A 16,237-nucleotide genomic window follows, 5' to 3' on the forward strand; every position below is an offset into this window, starting at 1 on the left:
TATAGGCTAAAGGGAATTCTTTGGTCTGATACGCATATGTTAGGGGGGTACTTTTCCTCGTTTGTCATTTGTCTTTTAACTGTTCATTCTCCCTCTCTCTCTCTTTCCCCATTCTTCCTTCCCTTCTGCTCCTTAAATCTTTTTGTTGTTGAATTTCCCTTTTCTTTTATAGCTTCTGAATTTTTGACTTAAAATCTGTAACTCCGTGTCTTCAATATAAAAATATTTCAAAATGGAAAGCATAACAGATTCCCATATGACAGCCAGATTTGCAGATGTTAATGTTTTTGCATATTATATCTGATGTTTTAAAAGGAATAAAGTGTTTAGAAGACTAGAACAGAGCCCTGACTCTATAATCCATCCCAGTCTATTTGATCTCTTGGTGAATGTAATAGTCACCAAGAGTTGGGTGATTCCTCCTTTTTTTTTTTTTTTTTTTACTTTTAATTTTATATTGGAGCATAGCTGATTAACAGTGTTGTGGCAACAGCCAAGAGACTCAGCCGTACATATACCTGTATCCATTCTCCCCCAGACTCCCACCTTCCAGGCTGCCACATAGCACTGAGTGGAGTTCCCAGTGTGCTGTACTGTAGGTCCTTGTTGGTTATCTGTTTTAAATGTAGCAGTGTGCACATGTCAATCTCCACGTTTTTTTAAAATTCTTATAGCTCACATACCATCTGTATAGTCTTGTTTTATGTGTTTTTAAAGTTAATGAGATCACACTACTTGTATCCTTTGACAGCATTTTAAAAAGCTTAAGCATCAGGTTTATCCTAATAGATCCATATGAGGAATTTTTCAGTTTAAGTTACTGTATAGTATTTAATTGTGTGATGATACAGAGTTTGTTCAGCTGTCCCTCTGTTTGTGGACATTTAAGGCATTTCTCGGAGAAGGCGAGGGCACCCCACTCCAGTGCTCTTGCCTGGAAAATCCCATGGATGGAGGAGCCTGGTGGGCTGCAGTCCATGGGGTTGCGAAGAGTCGGACATGACTGAGCGACTTCACTTTCATTTTTCACTTTCATGTATTGGAGAAGGAAATGGCAACCCACTCCAGTGTTCTTGCCTGGAGAATCCCAGGGACGGGGGAACCTTGTGGGCTGCCGTCTATGGGGTCACACAGAGTCGGACACGACTGAAGCGACTTAGCAGCAGCAGCAGCTTCACTATTAATAGACGCTATGAATTACTGTTCTAAGCCTTATGTCAGTGAACTCCTGCCACCAGTGTGCAAGAAGTCACGTTTGGTTTTAATCTGCATCCCCTGGTCACTTAGTGAGGCTGGACATCTTTTGGCATTTATGAGGTGTGTGGGTTTAAGCTGTGAATTGCCTTCTCCTGTCCTTTGCTTTATTCTCTTTGGTTTCTTGGTCTTTTCCTGTTTGATTGGAAGGATTACTGCTATATCCAGGTATTTGTTGATGATGTGCCATCTCTGACTTGTCCAAGGCCAAAACTCTTTACCACTACACCACCGCCTCTGCCTGTGGCTGGGCAGTTTTGTGAGGATATGTTCTGCAAATGGGGTACTGCTCAGGAGAGGGGTCTGATCTGGGGTCTGGGCACCTTCTCTAGGAGGTGATATACCCAAAAAGGGAGAGTGGCTTCTCCAGTGAAGCCTCATTCCTCTTCTCCATCCCATGTTCTCCCCACCCCAGCAGCGCACCCTGGGCCTGGCTAGGACATGGGATCACGTTTAGTTCACGCAGAGTCTCAGTGGCAGTGCCCTTTCCCTGGGCAGCTGTGTGCCCCATGCAGCGTATGCAGTGGCCCCAGCAGCTGGGAGGAGAGGTGAGTGCAGTTATGGTTGTGGTTGCAGATGGTGCTGTGGTCTCTTCTCCGTGCTGGGCTGGGGCAGACCTTGAACAGAGAGGGACTACCACATGCTGGGGGACAGGGGAGCGGCCCAGACCAGGAGTCACCTTCCAGCTCCCAAGTGCTTTCTCTGGACCTGGCCGGTATGGAGGCTGCGGGCTGTCAATCCTGGGCTGTGTTTTGAGTCTCCCACGCCTCTGAGAACATATTCTTGCTGCTCTCATTTCCCAGATGAGAAGTGAGGCCCAGGACATGTTGAACCTTGTTGAGGGACACCCGGCCCCATGACCACCTGGGTTGAACCCCAAGTCTGTGTCCAGACCCCTTTCCTCCACTTTCAGGAGGCCAAGGGTACTTGGAGGTCTGGAGCTTGCCAGCTGGGGTGTTAGCCCAGGCTGGCCCTCTTGAGCAAGTAAGATGAAGGGAGGTTTCCTGGTCACAGGGTATCTGCAGGCTTGGAGCCCTCCTGGCACCCCACAGGGTGTGCTGGCATCAGCTCACAGTGTGGTCCAGGCACCTTGGAGCTGGTAGTGATTGAAGTGAGTCAAAGGTAACAATAGCCAGTTCTGCAGAAACAACACCTTCTTGGTATAAAGGAGTGTTTGTAAGCATAGCATCATCCACTTGGCAAAAAAGCATGGCCCTGGCTGGCTCTGCAGGGTCCGGAACTGAGCCTCTAACAAGCCCCCGGCGCCTTGTTTGCCCAGGTCATTGCAAAGGAAGGGTCTGGAATGTTTTAACTTGACGAAGTTTTCCGTTCATACTTGTTCTGCTAATTTGCTCATTCATTTAGACATCTGTTCATTTCAATATTCGTTACTTACCCGCCACGCATCAGGTGTTACATTTGGTGCTGGAGATACTGTGGGCTCTAAGAAGTCACTGCTTTCCTGGGTCGCCAGATCTCCTGAGTACGGGAGATGGTGTGGTATACCTGCTGCAAGCGGAGATAAAACAGGGCAGTGGTGCGGAACAGACTGCGGGGGTGATGGGGGAGCCTGGGGCCCTGTGCCAGGAGGAAGCTTGAGTACCAGGACCCTCGAGGCGTGGCTGGGAGAGCAGCCTGGGCTCCGGTCCCACCAGTGATACCAGGTCCCTCACCGTTTTTATTGTAATCAACCCCGACAAGGACCCAGATGAGAAACTGTTGACTCTGACCTCGCCTCTACCTCCATCCTTAGGTGGGATTGGGGTGCAGATGGGGGCTTGTAAGCTAAGATTTTTATCTTTGGGGAGGGGAGGGTGTGTTTAGGAGGAGGGTGTGTTTAGGAATCCCCAAGGGTGAAGCCTTGGTGATTCACCCGGGACTTCCTTAGTTCAGTTGGCATCCAGTTCTGCACCATATAAAGTTCAGCCCTTAATGCTGTGCTTTTGGTCAGAAAACAGACTGAAAAACAGTGTTTTTTCAGCGATGTTCTGATCTACCCACATGCCACAGAGTTGCGGCCTTTGGATCCCACTTAGCACACGAGGCAGGAGTACTGTCACTCTTTCTGGGTGTTTGCTATGTCCCTGGAGGATCAAATAATAAAGAATCTGCCTGCAAAGCCAGAGACCCAAGTTTGGTTCCTGGGTTGAGAAGATCCCCTGGAGAAGGGAATGGCAACCCTCTCGAGTATTCTTGCCTGGGAAATCCCATAGACAGAGGAGCCTGGTGGGCTACAGCTCATGGGGTCACAAAGAGTCGGACACGACTGAGTGACTAACACTTTTTCCTGTGTGTTTTACCTACCTTCTCTTGTTCACCACAACAACCAACCTGGGAGGGACTCTCTACCTCCATTTTGCAGATTGGGAGACTGAGGCTTAGGGATTCTTAGTGGTTTCCCCAAAGTCATAGTCTGGTAAGTGAACAAGGCAGGGTTCAGTCCTGGGAGGCCAGTCCCCCCCAGTCACAGCTTTTGGCCAGAGCAGGCGACAAGGTCCTGGGGAGGCAGTTCCGCCTTACCTGCTTGCCAGCCATCACGGCGGTCCTCTGGGCACCTGGGAAGAGCCAGCCAAGGCCATGCTTTTTTGCCAAGTGGATGATGCTGTGCTTACAAACACAACTTTATACCAAGAAGGTGTTGTTTCTGCAGAACTGGCTATTGTTACCTTTGACTCACTTCAATCACTACCAGCTCCAAGGTGCCTGGACCACACTGTGAGCTGATGCCAGCACACCCTGTGGGGTGCCAGGAGGGCTCCAAGCCTGGAGACACCCTATGACCAGGAAACCTCCCTTCATCTTACTTGATCAAGAGGGCCATGCAGGGAGGGGCTGAGAGCCAGTCCCGGGTGGGATGCCAGGGTCAGGAGGAGGTTAGGTGCGGGCAGAGTGGAGGCTGGGCTGGTGGGCCAGGTGGTACTTGAACTGTGCCTCCGCGGAGGGGACGTAGACAGAGGAGAGGAGGGTCTTTGTGACTCATGCACTTGAAACCTGAGAACCTGACCAAGAATCAGTGTAAAGGAGCCCTTGGCCTCCCAGCCGCAGGGTAGCCCTCCAGAAGCGGATTCACCTTCATCCACGCTTCTGGTGCTTCTAGGGGGCCTGGGAGACTGGTCCAGTGCCGTCCAATAGAAATGCAATGGGAACCACTAAAGCAAGTCACATAGGTAATTTTAAATTAAAAAAAAAAAAGTTAATTTAGCCACATGTTCAAAAAGTAAAAATAAGGTGAAGTTAATTTTACTATTTTAACCCAGTATAGACAAAAGACTCTTTCAGTGTGAGATCAATGTAAACAATTAAAAAAAAAATATGATTGCTTTCTAAACTGACGGCTCTCAGAAGGTCAGGCTGAGGCTTTTTCCCCTGGGCCGCCCACAAGGGGAAGTGTGGGCTGCTGGTTGGCCACCTCAGTGTAAATGAAGCTTCCCTGGTGGCTCAGCAGGTAAAGAATCTGCCTACAATGAAGGAGACCCAGGGACCATCCCTGGGTTGGGAAGATCCCTTCGAGGAGGAAACAGCAACCCACCACAGTATTCTTGTCTGGGAAATTCCATGAACAGCAGAACCTGGTGGGCTTTAGTCCATGGGGGTCTCGAAGAGTTGGACACGACCGAGCAACTAACACTTTCATGCTTTCACACACTTTCAATGTGAGCAGTTTTTAAGGTGATTGTTTACTGTGTTTGGTAGTGAGTCTGAAATCCAGTGTATGTCCCCTGGCTGACAGCGCTCCTCGGCCTGGTCTGGCCACTTGAGGCTGCAGTCACCTCTCCCCGGATGGGATGCCACGGGGCTGGTGCCATCCACCGTCTTCAGAAGGGGCATCTGGAAGCCAGAGGGAGGGAGGGGACTGGCCATACCGGTGGCTTCAAGCCCCAGTCCTGTAGGGCCTTTAGCTTAGACTCCTGGGAGCCGGGTTCACGGGCTCCTGGGAGCCGGGTTCACGGGCTCCTGGGAGCCGGGTTCACGGGCTCCTGGGAGCCGGGTTCACGGGCTCCTGGGAGCCGGGTTCACGGGCTCCTGGGAGCCGGGTTCACGGGCTCCTGGGAGCCGGGTTCACGGGCTCCTGGGAGCCGGGTTCACGGGCTCCTGGGAGCCGGGTTCACGGGCTCCTGGGTGGGAGGCATGAGGGAGGAACCGTGCAGATCCCCGGCCACACCGGGGTTTCACTTTGTTTATTCTCATGAACCTGTATTGTTGATTCTCCCCCCCATCATAACACTGCAGCTTTTTTACTGAGCGAATGGAATTCAGAGCTCCTGCCTCACCCGAGCTGACTCAAGAAATATGATTTTCATGTGGCGTCTTGTGATGTCTGTGGTGTCTTGTGACTGGCAGCTGATAAAGTGGACAATATCAGTGTTTCTTTACAGGAGGTTGCAGGCCAGGGCTGTTTGAGATGCTGGTTGTAGAGGCTGGGGTACCCTGTGGACCCCACGGGTGGGGAACAGAGAGGCTTCCTGGCCTGCATGGGGAATCTTCTCCTTTCCTCCAAGCTTGGATGTCTGGAGAGGTGCCACGTCTGCCCACTGGTGGGCCTTGAGGCAGTTAGTCAATTACTCTGCCCTTTGCTGCCTCACAAGAGCCTGGAGCCAAGACCAGCTCACTCCCCACCGGTCCTGTGAGATCATGCTGTGTTGTTCAGGATGCGTAGAAGGCACAGTGCAGCCTGTGTCTAGCTAGCAGTCAGGCCAGAGGGGCTGGAGTGGGCATCTGACCTGTTACCACTGCCTCTTCCCCTCTCGCTCGGCCTGCTCTGTGACAGTGAAGTTCCTGACAATTAGATCCATTGATAAATTCAACAAATTTGTATCTAGAGCCTGCTGAGTGCCAGTCACTGTTACAGACATGGTTGATCCAGCCTCAAGCAAAACAACAGAAGTTCTTTGCAGGCGGGGAGTACAGGTGCAGAAAGTCACTTCCATCGTGTCTGACTCTATGCAACCCAGTGGGCAGTAGCCCACCAGGCTCCTGTCCATGGGATTCTCTAGGCAAGAATATTGGAGTGGGTTGCCATTTCCTCTTCCAGGGGATCTTCCTGACCCAGGGATCAAACCCATGCCTCTTATGTCTCCTGCATTGGCAGGCGGGTTCTTTACCACTGGTGCCACCCAGGCTAGGCAGTCGAGGAGAAGAATCTAAAATGTCAGGTGTTGGGGTTTTTTTTTTTTTTAATGGGAGGTGGAGAAGATGAGTGGAAAGCTGAATGGGGAGGTGTCAAGCCTATGTCTGGGGGAAAATATTCCAGGCTGAAGGAACAGCCGACGCAAAGGTCGAGAGCAGGGGGTAGGCCCAGCCCAATCAAGAACAGTGAATCCTGTGTGAATGAAGCAGAGTAAATGAGGAAAACAGGGAAGGAGGGCAGGGAGGTGCTGGCCAGGAGATCGCATGCATCCTTACAGATCAGAGCAAGGGCTTGGCCTATCTCGCTGGGTAGACGGGAGCCATAGAGGTGATTTTGAGCTGAGGAGTGGTGATTCAGATGACTGGTCATTCTAGAGAATTGCAGTTAGTGGACCACACCTAGGAGTGGCTGAAGAGAACAGAGCAAGAATCAATGACTTGTGTCCTCGCCTTGCCTTGCCTCCCAGTTGTATTAGTTACATTCAAGTCATCGTCCACACTAGACCCTTGTTAAGAAATAAAATACGCCTTGCAAGTTTGCGTCTGTTGGAAAATATGCGATTTGACATTCTTTATCTTTAATCACAATCTGTCCCAGATAAATAATAATTTAGGGAATGTCTGTAACTTAAATACTCATCGGGCCACCTTCAGGAAAGAAATGCAAAGAAATAGCTGTACCTGGAAGCTAGATGCAAATTTCTGGCATAATAGAAAATATTATTATAACACGGGTATAATAAAATTAGGAAATTAAAAACGTCACCATCCAGCTCACACCGCCCCCTGGAATCACAGCAGGGGACTCTTAAGCTGAGGAACCGCTGTGGGTTTACGTGGCACCTTCGAGATTCACACACCTCGGGGCTGGAGACATGCCCGGAGATTCCCGAGGTGAGGTGTTTCAAGTAGATGTAGCACAGACCTGCTCTGAGGTTCCACAGAGTAGCCACACCAGTTCACGGGCCAGGAGACCTGGCTTACCAGCCAAGGGCTGTTGATTCCCTGCCAGTGAAGTGGCCCGACCGTGAGAAACTGAACGCAGGCCTTGCCAGCGTTTGTGGAAGTCTGGTGTCCAGATGTGGGGGGATGGTAATCCCATGAACACAGCTGTGGGCATTGAGGACAAGCTGGGGGGTGGGGGGCGGGCTGGAGACTGTCTCACTAGCAAGCCTGCCTGAGAAGGCGCGAGGGAGGCTCCTCTGAGCTCTCATAAGCCTTGGAAGTACTTTGATGTAATGGAGGGCAACTTCCTCGAGTTGCTCCAAAGAGCTGCAGGTGGGCTTTCCAAGGATCTTGACATCTTCACCAGCTGGTTTAGGGGTGGTAGAGGGCAGGGGTTAGGAGCGTGGCCTCTGGAGCTCAGCTTCTCACTAGCTCGGTGACCCTGGGCAAGTTGCTGACCCTTTCTGCACCTCATTTCCCTATCTCCACGGTGGAGATAATAATAGTGTTTAACTCACAGGGTTGAGATCATACTTTAAAAAGAGTCTTGCAGTGTAGCTTTCACATTCAGTAATGTCTGGAGACATTGTGGGTATTGGAACTGGAGAGTGGGAGTCTTACTGGCACCTAGTGGGTAGAGGTCAAAGGTGCTGGTAACCAGCCTGCAGTGCCCAGGACAGTCCCCACGGCGATGACTCACTTGGTCCCTAAAGCAATGGCAGTGAGGTTGGGACCTGCCCCCTGGTGTTGTACACAGTGAGTGCAGAATATGTTTCAGGATCATAAGAGATGTCAGGGGTTTCCCGGGTGGCTCAGTGGTAAAGAATCCGCCTGCCAATGCAGGAAACCTAAGAGATGCAGGTTCCAACCCTGGGTTGGGAAGATCCTCTGGATGAGGAAATGGCAATCCCCTCCAGTATTCTTGCCTGGAAAATCCCATGGACAGAGAATCCTGGTGGTTATAGCCCATGGGGTAGCCAAAGGACTGGACACTACTTAGTGACTAAACAACAGCAAAAACAAGGGATGTAATACATTTTAAAATCTCATCTTACCACTTGTGTGTCAGATGTTTATATTGGATTGGCTAAAAAGTTCGTTTGGGTTTTTCTGGAAGATGTTATAAAAAACCCAAACGAACTTTTTGGCCATCCCAATAAAATATCTGCTAGGTTCTAGGCACTATAATAGAGACTGAAGATATAAAGCTGGCCTGGACCTCAGAGGTCATAGTTTCATGGGCAAGATACGAAAACACTTAACAGTGTAATATAAAATTATATTATGTGATAAAGCATCTTCTTTAGGCTACGTGCTGTCATAGACTGTTGGTATAAACAGGCTTATAATTGGAGAGGTCAGAGGATAGTGGGCAAGCCATGAAAACAGTAATTATATAATACAAAATTTTACTATCTGATAGGTGCTAAAATCAAGACATAAACAATATTGTGTGGAAAGAAAAACATTGCCGAGAATTGTCAGAAAACACTTCATAGAGGAGGGGCTGTTTGAGCCGATGGTGCAGGAGCGAGATTGTTGAGGCTAACAGTGGGGGCCTGGGGTCTTCGTATAGGAGGGGAGCCTGTGCAGAGGGGTGGGGATTCTGCAAGAAAAAGATGCTCCTGCAGGTACTAGGAGGAACTAGGAGGTGGACGTACAGGGCTTGTGGCCTGGGACCGAAGCACCCTTGTTGTTTAGTCGCTGTGTCTGACTCTTTTTGACCCCAGGACTATTATATAGCCTGGCAAGCTCCTTAGTCCGTGGGATTTCCCAGGCAAGAATACTGGAGTGGGCTGCCATTTCCTTCTCCAGGGGATCTTCCTAACCCAGAGATCAAACCCTCGTCTCCTACACTGGCAGGCGGATTCTTTACTGCTGAGCCACCAGGGAAGCCCAGTGAAGCACCCTGGTTGCCTCTACAAAGAGCTGTGGTTTTTCACTGAAGGAATGGGGAACAATGAAAGCAGGGGGATGGTTTGTCCACTTTGTTTCTTAGAAAGATACTGTGTAGGTAGTTCTGAAGAAGTGGCTTGAGCGAAGAAAGACTTGTGGTGGAGGGACCAGTTAGGAAGTGGAGAAATTGAAGTGAGATCCAGAATCAGTCTATGGTTCAGGAAAAGTCTATGGTTCAGGAAAGCTGCTTTCAGAAGAATTGGGTTGGCCAAAAATTCCTTCGGGTTCTTTGGTACCAGCTTATGCGAAAACCTGAACCACCTTTTTGGCCAACTCAGTACTTCCGAAGCTCTAGACTATGTGACCTTTATGCTGCAATGAGCTGTATCAGGCTTTGTACCCCAGTGCCTCCCCAGTATTTAGTGGGAGTTCAGCAAGCATTGCTGGAATGAGGAACCAACGGTAGAATTGATGGCATTTAGCCGGGATGGTCGGAGAAGGCAATGGCGCCCCACTCCAGCACTCTTGCCTGGAAAATCCCATGGACTGAGGAGCCTGGTGGGCTGCAGTCCATGCGGTCGCGAAGAGTCGAACACGACTGAGCGACTTCTTTCATTTTTCACTTTCATACATTGGAGAAGGAAATGGCAACCCACTCCAGTGTTCTTGCCTGGAGAATCCCAGGGACGGGGGAGCCTGGTGGGCTTCCGTCTATGGGATCACACAGAGTTGGACACGACTGAAGGGACTTAGCAGCAGCAGCAGCAGCAGCAGCAGCAGCAGCAGCAGCAGCAGCAGGGATGGTGTGAAGGGAAGGGGGACATTGGATGAATGAGCTGATGAGAATGTGGGGTTGGGAGGGTACGGACAAACGGGGGTCCAGTTTTGGACATGTTAAGTGTGAAAACTTTAAGATCATTAAGGGTGGATGAGCTGGAGAAGGAAATGGCAACCCACTCCAGTATTCTTGCCTGGAAAATCCCATGGACAGAGGAGCCTGGAGGGCTACAGTCCAAAAGGTCACAAAGAGTCAGACACGACTGAAGCGACTCAGCATACACGCAGGGAGGATGTGCAGTAGAAAACTGGAAATATTAGGATGGGATCCAGGAGAGAAATTACAGAGCTGAAAAAGGAGCTTGAATCATCAGGGTTTGAGTAGTAGTTAAGCCTCTGAAGATGAACGAACCTGGCCTGGGAAAACAGAGAAAGAGCAGGGATTCAAGGGCAGCTCCCTGGAGAATGCCAGCGCTTAAAGAAAGTGCAGCCAGCGCGGCGGAAACCTAGAGAGTCTTGAGCAAAGCCAGGGAGGCCTCAGCTGACAGTAACAGGGGCCTTGGGATGGGAGATGAGTGAAAATAGACCTTTCTCGGGTTGATAGTTAGGAGGCCACGGAGGGCTGCGGCAGGAGTGAACTCAGCGTAAAAGCAAGGTAGGGATGGGGTGGCGGGCCGGTAGAGGGCTGAGGGGCACGTGAGCATGTGGCCCAGGTGAAGGAGTTTGATGATCGGAGCTCGAGGCGGGGATGCAGGGGTAACAGGAGGAGGAGACAGAGGCAGAGGGTTTTTTAAAAATGAGTTATTTTATTTTGCTGCGATGGGGAGGTTTTCGTTGCTGCAAGGGCTCTCTCTGGTTGCGGAGAGCCGGGGCTACCCTCGAGCTGTGCTGCGTGGGCCTCTCACTACAGGGGTTTCTCTTGCTGTGGAGCACGGGCTTTGGGACATGCAGGCTTCAGTAGCGGCATGTGGGCTCAGTACTTGCGGCTCTTGGGCCCTAGGTCACAGGCTCAGTAGTTGTGGCGCACGGGCTTAGTAGCTCCATAGTATATGGGATCTTCCCAGATCAGGGATCCAACCTGCGTCTCCTGCATTGGCAGGCGGATTCTTTACCACTGAGGCACCACGGAAGCCCAGAGAGGGTTTTGCTTTTGTTTTAGGTACAGGGGGAGTTGAGTCTAAGTCAGAGGGAGTGGAGGAGGGGAGAGATGGAAGCAGCAAGGTAGGGGGATCAGTCACTGGTTGGGAACAACGCTGGAAGGGTGGGTGGGGACCGGTGTCCTCGTGGTGGAGGGGGCTGGAGGGAGCAGGACTGGCAGGTGAGTGAGGAGGTGGCAGGTGGGCAGCCTCGGATTTCCGCCCAGAACTGAGGGACACGGGCATAGACTGTGTGACTTGCTCAGGGTTTCTGAACCAGTAAGATCGCAGCCTATGCTTCTGCCCCACTGGTTTTCCCATCCTTCTTCTCAGGAACATTAAGCCACAGCCCTTTGATGGGCCCAGGGGCTTGGAGAGACCTGGCATCAGGCCGTGTCTGCGGGTGATGCCCAGTCCTGTTCCTCTTGGTATAGCAGGTGCCTGCTGAGTGCTTGCGGAGCATGTGAGGCTGCCAGGCTCCCAGGGCTGCGGGAGGCCCTCAGTCCTTCCCCCTCATCCCCCAGGTGTGCCCTTCGGCCAGTCCATGGCGGGGCCCAGCATCTCTGCAGGCAGGGACACCGTGGTTCTCAGCAGAACACGGGGAGGGCACACGGTGTTCTGCCTTGGGGTCGGCTTTACCTGACTGAGCTGGATCTCCCTGGCAGCTGGTGGCAGGCAGAGGTTGCCGCGCCTTGGACGTGAGAGGATCAGATTCCTGTTCCCCTGCTCAGGTACCCTTCTGTGACTTTCCTCATGGCCTTTTGTCCCCAGGAGCTGTCAGGGATGGGGGACAGCTGCTGGGAGAAGGCTCCGAGTGGTCTTGAGGCAGCAGCCAGCCCAAGAAGCCCGTCTTCCTAGAATCCTAGAGGGGCTGAGCCTTCTCGTGGCTTGGCCAGCCAGGGGAAGGCATGGGCAGATGGCATCCCTGGTTGGTTTCTTGGAGCAAACCCCAGAACTAGCCAGTCTACCTAGCATAAATTTAGGAAGAAAGTGTAGACCTGTACTAGGCAGGAGGTTCAGAAAAGAGTAATCGTCGTGTTCCTGGGGACCCGTCGTCTCTGACCAGCAAAGGTCTGCTCCATTGAGGACGGCTGAGACCTTTGACTTTCGGTGACCGCGGAACATACTCTCTATAGTGTTCTCCATCTTGGCTGCATGTTCAAATCACAAGAAAGGCAAGGGTTTTGTTTGTTTGTTTTTTTGCTGGCCAGTGCCTGGGCCCCATCCCTCAACCAATTAAATAAGACTCTTGGAAAGTGGGGCCCAGATATCAGTAAATGCTTCAGCTTCTCAGGTAACTGCCCTGTGTATCCAGTGCTGTGACCTCCCGATAAAGGGAGTTGGAGTGCGATGCGCTGATTCGTGATCCGAAAGGAAGAGTGAGGGCTCAGAGGGTGGGAGAAGGTGCGGTTCACAGTGTAAAGAAATGGGCGAGCCTGGAGGATCTGGTTTCGAGCTTTGCAGCTCAGAGCGTGGTCCCAGTCTAGCAACAAGCACCACTTGGGACCTGGTTAGAATGCAGACTCACAAGACCCACTGAGTCAGAATGCACGTGTTGAAGATTGAGAAGCCTGCTTCCGCCATTATCTGGACCAGTGATTCTCAACCATCGACTGGGTTAGAATCACCCCGGGTGCTTGAACAAATTCCAGTGCTGGGCCAAATCAGTTCTGTCAGAATTCCCAGGTAGGGAACCCCAGATACTGCAATTCTCCTGTTCAACCAAATTCAAGGACATCCATCTTGACAAGTGCTTTTCAAACTTGACTGTGCGTGTGAATCATCAGGAAATCTTTTGCAAATGCAGGCTCTGATTTGCACATCTGGGTGGGACCTGAGACTGTGTGTGTTAGTCACCTAGTCCTGTACGACTCTTTGTGACCCCATGGACTCTAGCCTACCAGGCTCCTCCAGGCAAGAACACTGGAGTGAGTTGCCATTTCCTTCTCCAAGGAATCTTCCTGACCTAGGGATGGAACCTGGGTCTCCTGCATTACAGGCAGATTCTTTACCATCTGAGCTATAGGGAAGTCTGACCTGAGATTATGCATTTCTAATAAGGTCCCTGGTGAGGCTCAGGTTGTGGATCTGATAAATATTGATATAGTGGAATCACAAGCATTTGTTAGACCAACCTCCCAGTTTTAAAGCTGAAGAAACCGAGGGTCAGAAAGGGGACAGTGACTCCCCCAAGATAACCCAACATGTTATTCATTCAGTACTTGCTGAGCACTGGCTGTGCTGGATGCTGAGGCTTGAGCAGGGGATAAGACAGACCCGATTCTTCCCCTCCCAGGGCTTATTTGCAGTGGGGAAGACAGACAGAGAGCAAGTAATTAAACGAATTTCTGATCAGGAGAAGCGTGTGAAAGGGATGATGTGGTCGGGGATGACTTGGCAGTTGCTTTGGATGGATTGGAAGGTGGGCCACCCTTGGAATAGCAGTAGGTCTTGACTTCCACTGGGGTCTGCTGATTACAACTCTAAAGCTTTTCCTTCCTGGACAGAGCCATCCTCCAACCGCCCTGGGACTCAGAGATGGGCCCGCCTGACCCTGCTGAGAACATCTGACTCTGGTCCACACCCCTCTCCTCTTCCCCCATCCGCTTTCCCTTCCCCTTGACATTCTCATTGCATGTTTGTGGGCTCAGGGTGGAGCCTGGGGAGTGTCCCCCTCCCCCGCCCAGAGCAGAGCATCGACTCCTTAATAGAACAGCATTCAGGATAATCGATTTATGGTTTCTAACAAGAACCAGATCTCGTCCCAATGTGGGCCCCCACCACTGAGAAATCATCTGAGATTTTTCATTTATCTCCAAGACAGCACAATCATGAGGGCTTCTCTTCCTTTCCTTATCTGTCAGAAGAATCAGTAGGGCTGCTTGTGGAAATGCCTGTCCCAGGTACCCCAGCTGGCTGAAGCAGTCTCAGGAAAAGGCCCTGAAATCTGTGTTTTTCGTACGTGGCTCTCGTGATTCTTATGAACCAGATCACTGGGGGAAGTGAAAGTGGCATGGAGAGAAGAAGCTGGCGCCCTGTGTCCCGTATCTCTTTCGTGTGGCTCTTGGAGCTGCAGAAATGAATTCCCGGTGACTCAGAAGCGTGGCCCTTGGCTGGATGTGTGATCAGAAGGATGTCTTTGTGTGTGTGTAGCAACGCACCCCGTGCCGTCCTCACCTTGCCGGCCTCTGCCCTTACCTGAAATGGTCTCCTGTCTCCTCTGTGACCGACCAGACCCTTCCCGCTGCCCGTGTGTGTGTATCTGTGTGTGTGTGTGTGTGTGTGCACGCATGCAGTCACTTCAGTTGTGTCCAACTCTTTGCAACCCCATGGACTGTAGCCCTCCAGGCTCCTCTGTCCATGGGGATTCTGCAGGCAAGAATTCTGGAGTGGGTTGCCATGCCCTCCTCCAGGGGATCTTCCTGACCCAAGGATCGAACCTGCGTCTTCTATGTCTCCTGCATTGCAGGCAGATTGTTTTTTTACCACTGAGCTATGAAGGAAGCCCCTCCTACTCTCTGTGCTCCCATTAAAACAGTCGCCTCCACTGCCTTCCCCGGTGCACCTGGGCAGTGAAGGCTCGGATGCCGCGTGCACTCAGCCAGAGTCTAGAAGGGCTGCAGGAGGCATCCTGGACCATCTGGTGGCCCTTACCCTCACCAGGGTGTGGTCCCAGTGGACCTATTCGGGTGGAGTAGCGGGAGCTTGGTGATGGAGGGGTGGGTGGTGGCTAGCACCAAGGGAATGCCTTGAATGTGCAGAAGAGATAAACTTCACTTCACTTGTGCAAATGTGAATCACACCCTTGTACCTTTGAGCTTAACTTTCATGTAGAAAATGGGTGGATGTATATCTGTTTCCTGGAGCTGACCCTTCTGAGGTCAAACCAAGGGAGAGGACAGTGAGGGCAGCCGCGCCTGGGAAGCTGGGGTGGGCCGGTCTGGCCTGGGATGGAATCTGAGCGGTGGGATGTGGTTTCCCTTTCTGGGGCATAAGATCCCTCTGGATCCCTACAGTCGCCTTCGAGAGGTTAGGGGGACATCCAGAGTGAGGATGGCTGCCCCCTGGATGGCCCTGCAGCTGTGTGCTTCCTGGAGGTGGGAAGAGGCAGGCTGTGGGTGTGCCCTGGTCCAGTGCCGAGGCCAGAGCGTTCACGACACTGACCGCACACCTGTGACTCCTGCCTCCTAGGTGGCCCGAGGCAGCCGGGATGACAACTCTCCCCAGGAACCCTGGCAGCTGAGAAACATGATCAGCAAGTCCCGTGAGTGTTCATCAAGAACTCCCCCGCCCTCGGGGGTGGGCTCCCCGGAGGCAGTCTTCAGCATCTTCCCTCGACCCTCCCGGGGGCTGTGGAAGGACAGATACGGAGCTGGGGGCACCTCTCTTCCTCTTGAAGGATGGCAGACATGCTCAGGTCCAAGCCCCAACCCAGAGAACTATGGCCTAGCAGGGGCCTGCCCTGAGCTGGGGTTGCAGGAGCCCCAGGTGGGGCAGGTGGGGCAGGTGGCCTGGGGCCATGCCTGCCTGTTCCTGCCTCCAGCTCTTGTGTGCATTCGCCCGCAGGCTGGAAGCTCCTGGCCATGCTGGCTCTCTTCCTGGCTATCATGGTGTGGTACTCGATCTCTCGAGAGGACAGGTACATTGAGCTGTGAGTCATCTTTCATGTTCTTCTGTGGTTTTTTTTTTTTTTTTTTTTTAGGAAGGGGGCTCAGGGATGGAGTGTCATGGAGTGGGGACCTAGTGGTAGGGAGGAGGGTTCAGAGAGCCAGGGGGTGCCCTCTCTGCTGGGATGGGTCCCCAGGTCTCTCACCCAAGGGGTTTAGGAGAACGAAGAGCTGGGTTCGCAGTGATTTGGCTTCAAGGTGGGACTTGGGCTGAGATGATTCCAGCCTGTGAGTCACTCTCCAGGGCCTTGGAGCCTTCATGCCCTGGGAGGAGGTGGGGGCTGCCTGAAACACTGGCCCCTGGGCCTGGGAGGTCTGACTGGAGCTCCTATCTCCTCTTCTTTCTGTCTCCAGCTTTTATTTTCCCGCCCCAGGGAAGAGGGAGCCATGCCTCCAGGGTGAGGCGGAGAAGATGGTCTCCAAGCTCTTTGGCAA

General features: G+C 52.0%; 1 protein-coding gene across 6 annotated transcripts in view; it reads left to right on the forward strand.

The window, feature by feature from the left end:
* The window catches only part of ST3GAL4 (ST3 beta-galactoside alpha-2,3-sialyltransferase 4), a 57,006-nt gene that overhangs the window by 15,202 nt on the left and 25,567 nt on the right, over positions 1–16,237 (forward strand). For 3 of the 6 annotated variants that reach the window (XM_069565446.1, XM_069565448.1, XM_069565444.1), the window contains exons 2-4: positions 15,327–15,399; positions 15,702–15,786; positions 16,157–16,237. In XM_069565446.1, coding sequence (XP_069421547.1) covers positions 15,384–15,399; positions 15,702–15,786; positions 16,157–16,237 — 182 coding nt within the window. In that variant the 5' untranslated portion in view covers positions 15,327–15,383. The remainder of the gene's footprint in view (positions 1–15,326; positions 15,400–15,701; positions 15,787–16,156) is intronic. The other 3 variants (XM_069565447.1, XM_069565449.1, XM_069565445.1) reach the window with 1 other exon arrangement.

Source organism: Ovis canadensis, chromosome 21 (genome assembly GCF_042477335.2).
Source record: "Ovis canadensis isolate MfBH-ARS-UI-01 breed Bighorn chromosome 21, ARS-UI_OviCan_v2, whole genome shotgun sequence".
Taxonomy (NCBI): Eukaryota; Metazoa; Chordata; class Mammalia; order Artiodactyla; family Bovidae; genus Ovis; species Ovis canadensis.